At 42.3% G+C, this 16,826-nt stretch overlaps 1 protein-coding gene across 1 annotated transcript in view; it reads right to left on the reverse strand.

Moving 5' to 3' along the window:
• The window catches only part of CNMD (chondromodulin), a 66,073-nt gene that overhangs the window by 27,562 nt on the left and 21,685 nt on the right, over positions 1-16,826 (reverse strand). Inside the window, exons 3-4 of the mRNA XM_075850247.1 lie at positions 15,795-15,935; positions 4,668-4,781 (exon numbers count right to left, since the gene is read on the reverse strand). Of these exons, the coding sequence (XP_075706362.1) occupies positions 4,668-4,781; positions 15,795-15,935 (255 nt within the window). The remainder of the gene's footprint in view (positions 1-4,667; positions 4,782-15,794; positions 15,936-16,826) is intronic.

The following is a 16,826-nucleotide window of genomic DNA, read 5'->3' on the forward strand; positions in this document are numbered from 1 at the left end:
AAGCCATGATGCTTAAGTGAATAGAGCCTAAAACCTAAAAAATGGCTTCTGTTTATAATGGAAGCCACGTTGCAGTTCCAGACACCAGTGGAACATGACGGACCACATTGACTTACAATAGAATCCACAGGGTTCTCTTGAGGTTTCCGGCATTTTGGCACAAAAAATACAGCTGCATGCATTTTTATTTTCCCTGTCATGTCTGACAGAATCTGCATTGGGAGTTCTGAATGCACCAGTCTGCAGCACTATTCTTTCCGTCAAGAATACCGGAACCCTGAGACATGCTATATAAAGCGTTCAGCCATAACATTAAAACCCACTGACTAATATTGTGTAGGTCTCCCTCGTCCTGACAAAACAGCTCTGACCCATCGAGGCATGGACTCCACAAGACCTATGAATTTGTCCTGTGGTATCTGGCACCAAGCCGTTAGCAGCAGATCCTTTAGGTCCTGTAAGTTGTAAGGTGAGGCCTCCATGGATCGGACTTGTTTTTCCAGCACATCCCACAGGTACTCGATCAGATTGTGATTTGGGGAATTTGGAGGTCAAGTTAACACCTTGTACTCTTTATCATGTTCCTCAAGCCATTACTCAACTATTTTTGATGTGTGGCAGGGCACATTATCCTGCTGAAAGAGGCCATTAGGGAATACTGTTGTTATGAAAGTAGGTACCTGGTTTGCAACAATGTTTGGATAGGTGGTATGTGTCAAAGTAACATTCACATGAATGCCAGGACCCAAGGTTTTCCATCAGATCATTGCCCAAAATATCATATGGCCTTCGCTGGCTTGCATTCTTTTCTTAGTGCATCCTGGTGTCATCTCTTCCTCAGTTAAACAATGCACAACCCTGGCTGTCCACATAATGTAAATAAAAACGTGATCTATAAGACCAGGACACCTTTTTCCATTTCTCCATGGTCCAGTTTTGATGCTCATGTGCCAATTGTAGGTGCTTTCGGCAGTGGACAGGTGTCAGTATGGGCACTCTGACTGGTCTTGGGCTATGCTGACTGGTCTTCGGCTATGCAGGCCCAAACGCAGCAAGCTGCAATGCACTGTGTGTTCTGACACCTTTCTATCATAGCCAGCATTAACTTTTTCAGCAATTTAGGCTACAGTAGCTTTCTGCCAATTTTTCCACATCAACTTCAAGAACTGACTGTTCACTTGCTGCCTAATATATTCCATTCCTTGACAGGCATCATTGTAACAAGATAATCAATGTTATTCACTTCACCTGTCAGTGGTTTTAATGTTATGGCTGAACGGTGTAAGTTTCATCACTGGTAGTCTGACTGTTGAAATGTCCATTGGTCCTTGGAACAATGAATAGGAGATACAGATATTTATCGACCCAGCAGTCAGTATTTTGTTTGTCGGGGGAAGAAAAGCATCAGTGGCTACAGTGTTTCCTCAATGTTACAGGCTAACAGCTCTCCAGAGCAAGGTCTCCCTCAACTCCCCATATTAAAGGAATAAGATGGCTGTAGTTAACCCTAATATTAGACTTTCAGTGGAGTTAAAGGCTATGTATGTTAAAAAGTTATTTTGAATGTTGCACCAAGCACACTGATACACATTTTTATATAAAAAAAAAACATAGCCTTTGAGGTGGTACTACATGGGCAGATATTTGCCACCTTTAACGAGTGCCGATCGACAACACAGCTAGTCGATTGGCGCTTGTTTGCGTCATTCAAGCAAAGTAATGAACGGGAGTATGGGAACGAACGATTGTTCCTATGACCGATCGTCCCCATACATTAGCATCTTGTCGGTAGCACATCCCCTGTTTACAAAGTGAGATATGCTGCCCGCAAGCGATCATTTGTATGGCCACATAAAAGATCTGATCAGCCGATGAACGAGTGTCTGCTTGTTCATCGGCTGATCGCTACCCTGTTTACACAGGACAATGATCGTGAATGATCGTGAATGAACGTTCAGACGAAAGCTCGTTCACTCGATCATTGGCCCGTGTAAATGGGCCTTTAGGCTTTAAGCCTGCGCATTGCTACATTTTATTCATTTTTTTTTTCCTGTAAGTAAATATAGCACATCTTTTTCATGTTCATTGTGGTTTCAATTATCTTAAATATATCTCTCCACATGTATGCATCAGCTATGAAAAGCAATCTAGTACAAAAATGCTTGCAAAGATTTTGAGCTATAATTATGATTGAGAATATCACCTAGTAATTGGTTTTGATCTGTACAGAGGACAAAATAACCATGACACGTGTCTGGGGTATGAATGATGTACAATCCATGCATATCTGGTAAGAGAATAAGAAAATAAAGGTAATAAACACAATTATGTGGGTACTAACATACCTAATGCCGTCTAATTTTACTGCTTAACGCTGCCTTTGCAGAAACATTTCTGAGATAATTCATCCGGCAAAGAAGTGATATGACCTAAAGGCAGCAATTTATATGATGTATTACACAAGCACATCAAGTGCATATGAATATCCTTGAAAGATCAGGGAGCCCGTGGTCTGTCTAGATATAATAGACTGATTTTGCAGTACAGTGTACTAGACAGGCTCCTGACTCCATTAATTATTGCTATTTGTGAATTCACCTGGTTCACGGTCTAAGAAGCAGTCATCTGATGTAGAAAGAAGTAAGCTCCTTCTCTCTACACCAGGGGTCTAGATCAAGAGGAATCATCTGAAATAGCAGAAAGATGAATCTCCTATATATTATTACTGCAGAATTCTCCTTAATGAATATAATTGGCTTTGATGTAGCCAGGCTTGAACTCTCTCTCCAGAGATGGAGAAGGAACTTGGAAAACTTTGACTTGCTTCGGCTTTTTGCAATTAGCATTTTGACATAATGCATGTCTATTCATACCGTCATGTTCTGTTTGTAAAAATGGAGACATTCACTCACTGTCTATCAGCTGTCTTTAAAAAAAGATATTCCCACCAAAGTGTTTTGTGGCATGTGAGTCAATGACTTCAGGAGATCACATCTGGGTGCGGAGACCCCAATCCAACCAAACATGAGTATAGGTATTTGCTTTCAGCAGGGAGATGGCTTCACAATTCAAGTTTTCTGTATCTCTTATTTTTAACTCTCATTTTTTTTAATCAGAATTTTTATTTTAAACAGAAAACAATCAAGGATTTATGGTGTGTTTATTTTTTTGTCCACGGGTACCTCCCCGTATGCTTACGGGAAGGTGCTCGGGCCGTTGAAAAAGATAGAACATGTCCTATTTCAGGCCGTAATTACGGCACGGGCAGCCCATAGAAGTCTATGGGGCTCCCGTAATTACGGGTGACTACGTGTGTGCACCCGTAATTACGGGAGCATTGCTAGGCGTCGTCAGTAAATAGTCACTGTCCAGGGTGCTGAAAGAGTTAAACGATTGGCAGTAACTGTTTCAGCACCCTGGACAGTGACTACCGATCAGAATATAGATAAAGCTGTAAAAAAAATAAAATAAAAAAAGACGTTCATACTTACCCAGAACTCCCTGCTTCTTCCTCCAGTCCGGCCTCCTGGGATGACGTTACAGCCCATGTGACCGCTGCAGCCAATCACAGGCCAATCACTGGCTGCAGCGGTCACATGGACTGCCGCGTCATCCAGGGAGGTCGGACTGGATGTCAAGAGAGGGACGCGTCACCAAGACAACGGCCGGGTAAGTATGAATTTCTTTTACTTTTAGTACGGAAAGGGCTGTCCCTTCTCTCTGTCCTGCACTGATATAGAGAAGGGCTGCCGATTAGTGCAGTGCAATTTTGCAGTCAAAAACATGCCCGTAAATACCGGTCGAATACTTGTGACCAAGGACCCGTATTTACGCCAGTATTTACGGGTGGACAGAAATACGGTGGTGTGCATGAGGCCTTAGTTAGTGTGCCATTAGTAAAACCTTAAGGATGCAGCTAATTTTGGCCTTCAATATGCAGGATATTTTTCCTTTTTTTTTCAGCATTTTTAACCATAACAATTTTTTCTGACTGTTTTTCTGCTTTTCCAGATGGATTTTTGTATGGTATAATTTTTGGTACAAATAAGCATAGCATTTAATTTATATAATTCTTTTATTGAGCAAAAAAAAACAAAAACTGTTGATCACGTCATCGGAAGTTCAACGGGCAGTATCAGAGTTTATTTGAAATCTGAGCTGATGGCACTCAATTACAACTGCCCCAAGCGGGTACTCACACAAGCACAACTGCTCTGCTTGGTGATCACAGTGCCGTAAATATACTATGGATCACATCATCAATATACTGTGGGAAGGAATTTTAATGCCCAAAGGGATAATAATACTTATAGCTTTCTTTTTATTTAATTCTTTGGTTCTTCCACAGCCCTCCTTTCTACATGTTCCCCAAATTATTTTATTTGACATTAAAAATTCTAGAAATTCAAGACAAGCGGCGGTGCACCTTAGTGATTACACATAGATGGGCAGACAGACGGGTGACCCTACTAGATTTTTTTGTGATATTAAAAATGAACAATGCACTTATATTATGTTGAAACTCTTGTCTTGTATGAGAAAGATCAGTTGACTTTTAATGCTTCTAAAATGCCTGAAATCACGTGACACGTATATAAATATTTATATGTCTGGGGCACAATGCGTTTAAACTCTGACATTTTCATTTTCTTTTGTTTGGTTCTTACCAGCTCAAACGAAAGGCTTTCCTTTGTCACGCTGTCAACATCTGGAATATGAGCTTTAGCCTGGGCTTTAATGTAACACTTCTCTCCTCCAGCAAAACGAATTCCAGTAATGCCCTAAAAGATTATACACAAATTATATACAATGGTTATACATTTGCGGAGAGCAGATACTTCCTGAGAATGCATGCGTTATCTTCCTGTGCTGCAAAGAAATGTTCAATGGATCTCATTTTAGAAGAATGAATTTAAGTAGACTGTGAAGGCCGTATGCATAATGTAGCAAGATTGAGGAATGGAAGACTGAGCATCCATTTTGAATCCCTTTTTTCACTTGGTAAACATGCAGATGGAAATCCTGAATTTGAAAACGAGACAAAAAAAAAAGTATCTATCTATCTATCTATCTATCTATCTATCTATCTATCTATCTATCTATCTATCTATCTATCTATCTATCTATCTATCTCCACTTAATATTTTGGGGGCATTCTGATTTCCATATTTTACTTTAGCTAGGTCAATATATAGCCAACTTTACTGAGTTTTATTTCTAATGTAAGGGACCTCATCTCTCAGATCTCGAAGAAATAATTGAATGTGTAGACATACATTTTTTGAAGCATGGTAGTTCAAATCGATACTGTATATTATCTATAATTGATTAATGCAACACAAATGATTGCATAACATATCAATCATTAAAAACCATATATTATAAATAGGAAAATACACCCAAACCAACCAAAATGTAATAGCGATATAAGCATTAATAAAAAACAATTCATGGTGATCGCTAAAACATAGCTCAAGTACAGTTCTGTAACCCAGCACATATTTCAGCTGCTTCATGTTTTCTGAATGCTTATTTTTTGGGATTGAAAATAGTTTGCGCTTTATAGCTACGTAGTACCGTACATTTAAACATTTACAGTAAGGCCATTAGCGTTAGATTGGCCTACCAGAAGACCGGAAAATGAGCAACCCAAGTTATGACATTATAATGATGTTCGGCAACAACAATAACCATGAGCTTCAGCAGGGGACAGCCTTACTGGTGCCACAAATGTAAATCAACGCAATCATGGTAGGTTCACACCTGGCAGATTTATTGCAAATTTATGCGACCATACTATTAATCATGTATGGAATTAATTTTTAAATGCAGAATATTCTACCATGTGTAAATTTAGAAGTGCACATAAGAATGATTTTCTCTGTGAGTCGGACTGACCCACCAGAGTACCAGAAAGTCCTCTGATGGGCTCAATGCCCTGACACAATAATGGGCACCAAAGGTCACATATAGAGCTGACTTTGTAGCCAATGACTTGCCACTAGAGTCTATTTCTTAGTTGATTTTCAAATAACGTATTAGACCTTATTGATTGTATATCCTGTGTGTGCGCAGTAAAAAATATCAAAGATTACAATGAACTTAGAAGTGGACATGCACATGTTCTGTATAAATAAAGGGGGGACCCTCAGAATTATTTCCACTGGTGGGTTCAAGGAACGCTACTGAGAACAAGGCACCCCAGGCCGAAACTGTCCTCATTGGTCCTTTCATAATATGATCTTTTTTGTATTAGATTTACTGTAGATCCCCAGCACCTATATTTCAATTCAAAAACTTAGACTGATTGCTATCATAACTAAAATTTTTGCCCCTCATCTAATTTATTTGACTCCTCACCTACTCTTGTATCACAAAACCATAAAAATCTAGAATGTGCCTATAAACAATGTATACATTTGCACGGGTGGAATATTCCAATCTATGACTTTTGCAAATAGGGACAAATGCAGTAGTTCTGACATGAATCGTGAGTCAAAGCCTATGATGACAGTACCTCCTGCTCTTTTGATTTCTTTCGTAGCTCTTATGACTCTTCACACTACATCCGAAAATTACATATTATTTCAATCAGGTTTGTATGATAATCATAATTTTTTTGTGTTTTTTCTTTGTGACTATCAACTTTAAATGAATAATCCTAAAATATAGAAAATATCACACTGGCCACTAGAGCAAACATAGTCTGACACTTCCTGTTTTTTGTAGCTCACTAGTCAGGTTTATAGTATAGACTAGGACAAGATGGGGAAAAAAAATCATCTAATGTTCATTTAAAGAATCTATTGTACTGCTATAGGCCTAGATAAGGCAGAATAGTAACTCTATACACTATATACACAGATGGGACTCTGGATACATATCCCCATGTCCCTCTCTGGACTCTGGGGGAGGGGCTGTACTCCATCATGCTGTAGAGACTATAATAATCTATTACCTTTATCTGTCAATTTACTCTCATTCACTGCAGCTGTCGTAAGACGTGCACACCCTGCTGTACGTAGGGTATCCACTCAGCCGGTAAACCACTAGCCCGTCTGGTGTTCACATCAGCTGCCGGTGAAAACTGTAGTCAATGTTATAAAATTAAAAAAAAGTTACTCACATTTACAATCCCCCTGTTGCTCCAGCACCTTAATACTCGCCGGTCCTGCAGAGATAACGCCATGTACATCATTTATGTAACCACTGTAGCCAATCAAGGCCCGTGATTGGCTGCAGTGGTGATGTGAATTGGAACGTTGGCGCTGGAGCGGCAGAGGGTTTTGAAATGTGAATTTTTTTATTGTATCATTGTTTTTTCTTTTTTATTCTGGTCTGAGGTTTAATCAGAGTTCTATAGTCAATGTGGCCCTATCTACACTGGGCACTGTGTGTAGCCCTATCTACTGGGGCACTTTGTGTGTGTGACACGATTGTATTGAGGGGGCACAGTGTGTGTGTGTGTGTGTGTGTGTGTGCGGGGGAGGGATGTTCAGCCGACATTCATCTAATGTGTATGGCTACTGTAACGTCTATGGCTGCGGAGTCTTCGTCCTGACTTACGCTCCGAAGGGCCGCAGCCATGGACGTGTGAGTTCTTGGCGGCATCTCTCTCCTGAGAGACGCCGGCACTCACTTCCTGGTCCGGACACTGTATCCCGCAGGGCGCGCGAGCCCGCGCGTGCACGGCCTTGAAGGGCAAGTGCGCGCACAGTTGCAGAAAATCTGCAATTAGCCCAGAATGCTGATGGACTATAAAAAGGGCTCTGCCCTCTTGATCATTGCCTGAGCATTGTTGTGTTACCTAAAGTATGTAATTGAAAATGGTCTTCTAGTGTTTTCCAGTTCCCAGTGTTACCCGTTCCTGCTGCCTGTACCCTGTATCCTGTGCTATCGTGCCTGTGCCGTCAAGAGTTGGAGTCGTGTTGTGTCTTCCGCTGCATCTATTGTGTCACACCCTGCCGGGTGTCTGTCTACGGTCAGAGCCTCATCTTAGCCTAAATCGTACGGTGTTCGAGGAGCCTGGATGAGTCTCCTCGGCAACCACTGCTATGCTGAACCTTCGCCAGGGGGACGCCTCCGTGGGCGAGTACACCATTCAGTTCCGGACCCTGGCAGGAGAACTGTCCTGGAACAATGAGGCGTTGGTAGCTTCCTTCTGGCATGACCTATCACCCGAGATCAAGGACGAACTTGCTGCCCGGGATCTACCATCTACCTTGGACAACCTGATTCTACTTGCCACTCGAGTGGACATAAGCTCAAGGAGAGATCTCAAGAGGTTCGACAAGAGAGACGGCTTCCTAGACTGGCGCCCAACTTCAAGCAACCCCTCTTGCCTTCTTTACTGCTCCACCCGAGGTCCCTATGCAGGTGGACTGGCTTAAACTGTCAGTCCAGGAGAAGCAGCGCAGGCGTACCTTTGGATTCTGCCAATATTGTGGCCTCGCTGGCCACGTCGTGCGTCTGTGTCCCCAGAAGCCAAACAACCGACACCTAGGTTTGGCTGGAGAGACAATCCTGGGCGATACAGCATTTAATAGAGAGTTGAGGTCGGGTTGTGTCTTCCGCTGCATCTACTGTGTCACACCTACCGGGTGTCTACCTTATCTAAAGCCTGAATCACCGCTACTGTCTACATTGCCACAGGTACCCTTTCTGGACTATAGACATTGTATTGTACCTGGTTGGCCAGCTACCTTTCCGCTATGCGGTACGGCCCAATGGGTCCACACCCCACACCGTGACAGTGTGTATCTCGATGACATTTAGATTTTTTCCCAAGATCCAGTAACTCATCAGAGACATGTCCACCAGGTTTGCTTCGATTAAGGGAGAATCACCTATATGCCAAGCTGGAGAAGTGCGTGTACGAAAGATAGTCTCTACCCTTCCTGGGCTATATCATCTCCGATCAGGGCCTCAAAATGGATCCTGAGAAATTAAAGGCTGTCCTGGAATGACTACGCCATCAAGGCTTAAGGGCCATACTGCGCTTCCTGGGATTCGCCAACTTCTACCCGCGGTTCATTCCCAACTTCCGTGCATTGTCAGCTCACATCTCTACCCTCACCAAAAAGGGCATGAATGCCAAGCTGTGGTCCCCAGAAGTAGAGGCTGTGTTCAAGAGCTTAAAGAAGGCCTTCACGTCAGCCTCAATTCTTCATCATCCTGATGTGTCCCTACAGTTTTCGTTAGAGGTGGACGCCACCTCTGTTGGTGCTGGCGCACTTTTGTTCCAGAGAGGTTTGAAAGGCAACACTGTGGTATGTGGCTACTACTCTAATCTGTTTTCTCCCGCAGAGCGCAACTACTCGATTGGGGATTGGGAGTTACTGGCCATTAAGCTGGCCCTGCAGGAGTGGAGACACCTACTAGAAGGCGCAGCTCATCCAAACCTGGCCTTCACGGACCACAAGAACCACACCTATCTTCAGACGGCTCAACGGCTGAATCCTCGTCAAGCCAGGTGGTCGCTGTTCTTTGCTCGGTTCCAGTTTGAGCTCCACTACTGACCTGCCGACAAGAATGTGAGGGACGATGCCTTGTCTAGGTCGTTTAAAATAGAGGACACTGTGGAGTCCCCACAGAATATTATTGACCCTTCCAGCATCTTCTCTGTCAACCCTCTGCAAGTTAGAGATATTCCTCCGGGAAGGACTATTGTACGTTTGGCAGACAGAGGAAGAAACCTTCTCTGGGGACACAGTTCCAAGCTGGCAGGTCACGTGGGTGCCCCTAAGACCCAAGACCTAATTGCCCATCAGTTCTGGTGGCCCACGCTGCCCAAAGACGTCATTGACTTTATCTCCTCCTGTACGGTATGCGCAGCAAACAAAGTTGCCCACTCCAGACCAGCTTGTCTGCTCCAACCACTGCCTGTGCCTGATGCCCCCTGGCGACATATTGCAATGGACTTTGTCACAGTTCTGCCTATCTCTGCTGGATGCAGTGTGGTCTGGGTGGTGGTGGATCGATTTTTTAAGATGGCTCATTTTGTTCCACTGACTGGCCTGCCTTCTGCTTCCCGACTGGCCAATCTCTTCTTTCAACACATCTTCCGTCTGCATGGCTTGCCTCTGTATATTGTCTCGGATTGAGGGGTCCTTGTTCACGTCAAAGTTTTGGTGAGCAGTCTGCCGTCTCCTTGGTGTAAAGTTGGACTTATCCTCGGCCTACCATCCCCAGTCCAAAGGTCAAGTCAAGAAGGTTAACCAGATTATGGAGAACTATCTGCGGCACTTTATTTCCAGACAACATGATGACTGGGTGCAGCTGCTTCCTTGGGCTGAGTTCTCTTATAATAACCATACTAGTGAGTCCGTTCTTCATTGTTTACGGCCAACATCCACGAATACGTCTTCCTGTCTCCACTATGTCCCAGGTGCCTGCAGCTGACTCTACCTTCAGGGACTTTCTGCAGATCTGGCAGCAGACCCGATCTTCTACACCTTGTTCCAAATTATTATGCACATTGGATTTAAGTGGCATAAACATTTAATTATTAGTTTTTCAATTAAACTCATGGATGGTATTGTGTCTTAGGGATCTTTGGATCATTGTAATCAATCTCAGACACCTGTGATAATTAGTTTGCCAGGTGTGCCCAATCAAAGGAAAACTACTTAAGAAGGACGTTCCACATTATTAAGCAGGCCACAGGTTTCAAGCAATATAGGAAAGAAAAAGGATCTCTCTGTTGCCGAAAAGCGTGAAATAGTGCAATACCTTGGACAAAGTATGAAAACATTGGATATTTCAAGAAAACGTAGGCGTGATCACCGTACTGTGAAAAGATTTGTGGCTGATTCAGAGTACAGACGGGTTCGTTCAGATAAAGGTATAATGAGGAAGGTTTCTGCCAGACAAACTAATAGGATTAGGAGAGCAGCTGCTAAAATGCCATTGTAAAGCAGCAAACAGGTATTTGAAGCCGCTGTTGCCTCTGCAGTCCCGCGAACCTCAAGGTGTAGGATCCTCCAGAGGTTTGCAAGTGGGCATAAAGCTATTATTCGGCCACCCCTAAACAATGATCACAAGCAGAAACGGTTGCAGTGGGCTCAGAAATACATGAAGACTAATATTCAAACCGTGTTGTTTACTGATGAGTGCCGTGCAACCCTGGATGGTCCAGATGGATGGAGTAGTGGATGGTTGGTGAATGGCCACCATGTCCCAACAAGGCTGCGACGTCAGCAAGGAGGTGGCGGAGTCATGTTTTGGCTGGAATCATGGGGAGAGGGCTGGTAGGCCCCTTTAGGGTCCCTGACGGTGTGAGAATGACCTCTGCAAAGTACGTAGAGTTTATGACTGACCACTTTCTTCCATAGTACAAAAAGAAGAACCGTGCCTTCCGTAGCAAAATTATCTTCATGCATGATAATGCACCATCTCATGCTGCAAAGAATACCTCTGTGTCATTGGCTGCTATGGGCATAAAAGGAGAGAAACTCATGATGTGGCCCCCATGTTCCCCTGACCTCAACCCTATTGAGAACCTTTGGAGCATCCTCAAGCAAAATATCTATGAGGGTGGGAGGCAGTTCACATCAAAACAGAAGCTCTGGGAGGTTATTCTGACATCCTGCAAAGATATTCAAGCAGAAAATGTCCACATACTCACAAATTCAATGGATGCAAGAGTTGTGAAGGTGATATCAAAGAAGGGGTCCTATGTTAACATGTAACTTGGCCTGCTAAGTTTTTTTTGATTGAAAGAGCTTTTGATTTCTGTAAATATGACCTCCTGATGCTGCAAATTCAACAAATTACCATTTTAGTTCTCTTTACAACCTTTAAAATGTTTTGATCTCTGTTGTGCATAATAATTTGAAAGTTTGAGTTTTTTACTTCTAAAAGAAAAATCTGTTATCATTAGGAGATTTGTTCAATAAAATTCGCATTATACTCCAACGGTTGATGGCTTGAAGATTATACTGACTGTCATTTGCATAGACTATTTAGGAAAATCAGAGAAAAATAACATTTGCATAATAATTTGGAACCCGGTGTATTCTGCTGACGGTCGACCGCATGAAAAAAAAGGCAGACACTAGAAGACGTGAACCTCCACAGTTTCTTCCAGGTAACAAGGTCTGGCTGTCTTCCAAGAATATCCGGCTGAGGGTGCCATCTTGCAAGTTTGCCCCCAGGTTCCTCGGACCCTTCGAGATTCTGCTGCAAATTAATCCCATCTCTTACAAGCTTCGGCTCCCTCCTACCTTCAAGATCCCAAACTCCTTCCATGTCTCCTTGCTGAAGCCCGTGGTCCTGAGCCGCTATTCCAGGACTCCTAGTTCCGCAGTGGCTCCTGGCAATCGTCAGGTACTTTCGAGGTGAGGGAGATCCTGGCCACCCAGAAAATAGGGAGGACGTTTTGTTTGGTGGATTGGAGGGGATTTGGTCCAGAGGAGAGGTCTTGGGAGCCAGAGGAGAACATCGATGCTCCTGTCCTCGTGAAAAAGTTTCTCTCTCACTCTGGCTCCAAGAAGAGGGGGCGTAAGAGGGGGGATACTGTAACGTCTATGGCCACGGACCGTCGTCCTGACTTTCCCTCTGATGGCCGCGGCCATGGACGTGTGAGTTCTCGGCGGCATCCCCCTCTTGAGAGACGCCGGCACTCACTTCCTGGTCTGGACCCCGTCTCCCGCAGGGCGCGCGCGCCCGTGCGTGAATGGCATTAAAGGGCCAGTGCGCGCACAGTTGCAGGAAATCTGCAATTAGCCCAGAATGCTGCTGGACTATAAAAAGGGCTCTGCCCTCTTGATCATTGCCTGTGCGTTGTTGTGTTACCTAAAGTTTGTCATTGCAAATAGTCTCTTAGTGTTTTCCAGTTTCCAGTGTACCCGTTCCTGCTGCCTGTACCCTGTATCCCGTGCTATCGTATCTGTGCCGTCAAGAGTTGGAGTCGTGTTTTGTCTTCTGTTGCATCTATTGTGTCACACCCTTGTCGACGGTCGGAGCCTCATCTTAGCCTGAATCCACCGCTACTGTCTATATTGCCTCAGGTACCCTTTCTGGACTACAGACATTGTTTAGTACCTGTTTGGCCAGCTGCTATCCCGCTAAGTGGTACGGCCCAGTGGGTTCATACCCCACGCCGTGACAGCCACCTTTACCAAAAAGGCATTGACACTCCGTGTGAAGCCACACTCTCAAAACAGTACCCACTTTTTACGTGTTTTAAATATATTTTTGGAAGTAAAAGGTTGCAACCCTAGCTGTATGGCCTACACATGCAATACGGAAGGATGAGTGTGCCTCCAATATGGGTGCTCCCAGGAACGTTTTTAAAAATAAAATATAAATAGCTTCAAAATGAAAAATAAATGACAAACAGATTTCTCTTCTACATACTTAAATTAAATACGAGACATTCCCTTTTTAAAAAATAAATTAAAAAAAAGAATCTGTTTTCCCTGATAAACAGTGGTAGCAGTCCAGAATCAGCGCTGCCTGTTGCCCTGCTGTATTCAGTAGGAAATTAACAGATTTGTGGCTTATTATTACTGTGCCAACAAATGTCATTTATGTCTATGACCAGCTCGATACAGAATGAAAATATCCAATATTCCAGGAGATTTTAGAATTACAAATGTCACATCTTCACATTATTAGCATCTCATACATTGAAGTGACAGCCCAGCAAAGAATGCAAACAGGAATAGTCAGTCCTAACCTATTTAAAAAGATGTACACTACAATGATGTGCTGCTAGGTAATCCCATATTTATGCTGTGGTTCCTCTCGCATTCGCTATACCCATAAGGGCATATCCTGTAGCCTAAACAACACAAGTATAAACTGGATTTTATATTCACACTTGATAAACAGCATCAGAAGCAAAAATGGGATGCTGAGTGCTTCTGGTTGTCATCAGAAAAATATAATTCCATTTTAGCTGACATCTCACAAATATAGCTCCAAGTGCATCTTGTTTGTGATGTGTAATTGAAGTGGAAGTTTAATCCCGGGGCTCATAAATCACACAGAAGCTCTAGGCCCTCCCTTATGGCTGATACAAGTGAATTATCAGTTTTTTAGCTTGTACCAAACCCAAGTTCTTTTTTAGAATATAGCAGAGTGCTGATATGGTCACTTGTGCACATAGAATAGCATACTTATGCTGCATTCATGTGAGCCCTAATGGAGTATAGTTATAAAATAGACTAATCCCTCCGCACTTTTAGCTATTCTGTATTTGTCGTTTTTACTTTAAATATTTCACAGGTATTTGTTCAATACTATTGAGAGTAAAGTGTATGCTTGGCATGGGGTATAACATCTAATGCATTAAGGAACTAAGTTTTTCTCAATTCCTTAAAGGGGTTGTTCCGGCCACGGGACCGTTTTTCATACTGATGACCTATCTACAGGATAGGTCATCAGTATATAATCCGTGGGGGTCGGACACACGCACGACGCACCATGCATCAGCTGTTGCGGCTGCCTCCGAGCACCGGATGTTATGCACCGTATACATTGTTTGGTGCCGGAAGCAGTTGGCTCCGCACAATGCATATCGGCCGTGCTGCAGAAATGCAACTCTGCTGCTATTCACTTAAATAGGAGCAGAGTTGCTGTACTGCAGCATGACCACTATACTGTGACCGTTGACATCTGCTTCCGGCGCGGACATCCGGTGGACAGGGGCAGCTGGAGCAGCTGATCGGTGCGGGTGTCGTACCCTCATGATCATATACTGATGACCTATCCTGTGGATAGGCCATCAGTATGAAAAACGGTCCTGTGGCCGGCCAACCCCTTTAAAGGGGTTGTCCAGTTTTAGCAAATAAATGCTATTTATTGTGTAATGAAAATCTAATTTTCCAATAGACTTTCTGCATCAATTCAACGTGATTTTCAAGATTTCTGCTTACAGTTATTCAATAGGATCTTCGATTGTTTACTTAGTGGATAAAAAGCCCAGCACCTGTGTGTCCATCACATTACTAGAAGCCAATGAAAGCTCCTATTAAGCAAGAAGAAATCTGAAAGGAGCTGTGAGGAATCGATACAGAAAATATATTGAAAAATTGTATAACTTTATACTAAACACAGAATAAGATTTATTTGCTGAAGCGGGAATACCCCTTTAATTTCACCGCTGTCAATATTTCACCATTATCATGGGAGGGTACTGCTGTGAGCTAGGCCAACCCTGACCTTCACAATCACAAACATGGAAATTTTCTCTATAAAGGAAGCAATAATAACCAAATATGATTATAAAATTATGTAAGTGCATGTACAACAATAAATCTGCTGAACAAGTTTCAACATTGGCAAAATATTGATCCAACATTATATGTGGTTACCATTTACTGGAGGAAGGAAAGATTTTTTTTTTCTTATAGGTAGACATATTTGTCATATACCATTGCTCACAAAATAGCATACAGAGGTAAAATACACAGAAATTCAAATAATCTGGCACCTACTTGCTCTCGATATTCAGAATTTTTGAAAATAATAATAAGCCAGATAAGAGTAATAAAAATAAACTTACTTCATGTTTTACTCATTTGACTTTTAGGGTGTTAATTGCTGCTTCTAAACTCTTACCAATGTCAATTTCATCCTATGGACCCTAAACATTCTTGGCCATTTTTGACAATTTGGGGTTAATTTGGATTTTAGTTTTCAATTTTGTGGATTATATTTTATCCTAATATTTAAACCCAGGATTGACTGATGGGATCTGAAGGTATAAGACAAGATTTATTGAATAGCTTACTTTAAGCGGTCCTATTACCAGAACTGTAAGAGATAAGAGAAATAGCAGTACTCACAATCTGAAAATCATGCACCTCTACAGCTTCATCATTACCAGTTCCAGTCTTGAATGTTTCTAGATTGTTTCCAGCATCAATTTCCATTGATCCTTCTTGAATTTTGCCATTGATGCTCATAGTGTAGTGGACATTATAAACCTGCAGAGACAATTAAAAAAAAAGTGTAAACCAAAATGAATAAAAAAAAAAAAAAGACAATTTCAATGTAATAATGTTGAGGCCATGGTGGAAATATGAACTTTTTCTTCTGAATCACAAATACTGTGATACAATACTGGTATATTTGTAAAAATGTCTTTAAATTTACAGTTTCGGGAGAATTTATTCAACAATCTGCAAAAAAGTCGCAATTTGCGAAAAAAAATAACGTTTTTGTGTCTGCAAAAATGTTCCAAAATTTGTGGTTTTCCTGTTGCCTCTTAAAAATATGGGTCGAGCTTATCAGAATGGGCGGGCCACATGTTTGTCCGACACATTTAGTTATTTTTGCTCCAGATGCTGGCGTAACATAAAGCAAAAATCCACGCCAGCTAGGAGCTAGTGTAGGAGAAAGTGCCTTTCTGGCGCACAGACAGCCTAAGTTTCACCAAATTTATGAAGAGGGGTGGGCCTCTTAATAAACGAATCGCATCTTACCCCATCAACGTTTATTCTTAGACTGAGGTATAAAACGCCAGTCTAAGAAAATTTTCTTTCTATTATTTTTTGTTATTTGTTAGTTGTGGGACACTTGTCAGTCAGATAATGATGGGTTAATATTCTATACTACTAGCAGTGAATAAAACATATACTAATTATTATTTTTAATATATTACTGAAAAAGTTGATTGGACTTGAAAATAGGTAAGAAACGCCCAGAGGTAGCCCAATTCAGGACTATAAAGAATAGTCAAAGATTACGTTACTTGATGATGGTTCTGAGGAAGTCCCGACCTGGATAAAACACGTTATTCAGTAAGCCAGTAAGGCACGTGACGTGACTGATGTCTTCACCAGTTCACAGGTCATATTACGCGACGCTGAGAAATG

This window comes from Rhinoderma darwinii, chromosome 2, assembly GCF_050947455.1.
Source record: "Rhinoderma darwinii isolate aRhiDar2 chromosome 2, aRhiDar2.hap1, whole genome shotgun sequence".
NCBI lineage: Eukaryota > Metazoa > Chordata > Amphibia > Anura > Rhinodermatidae > Rhinoderma > Rhinoderma darwinii.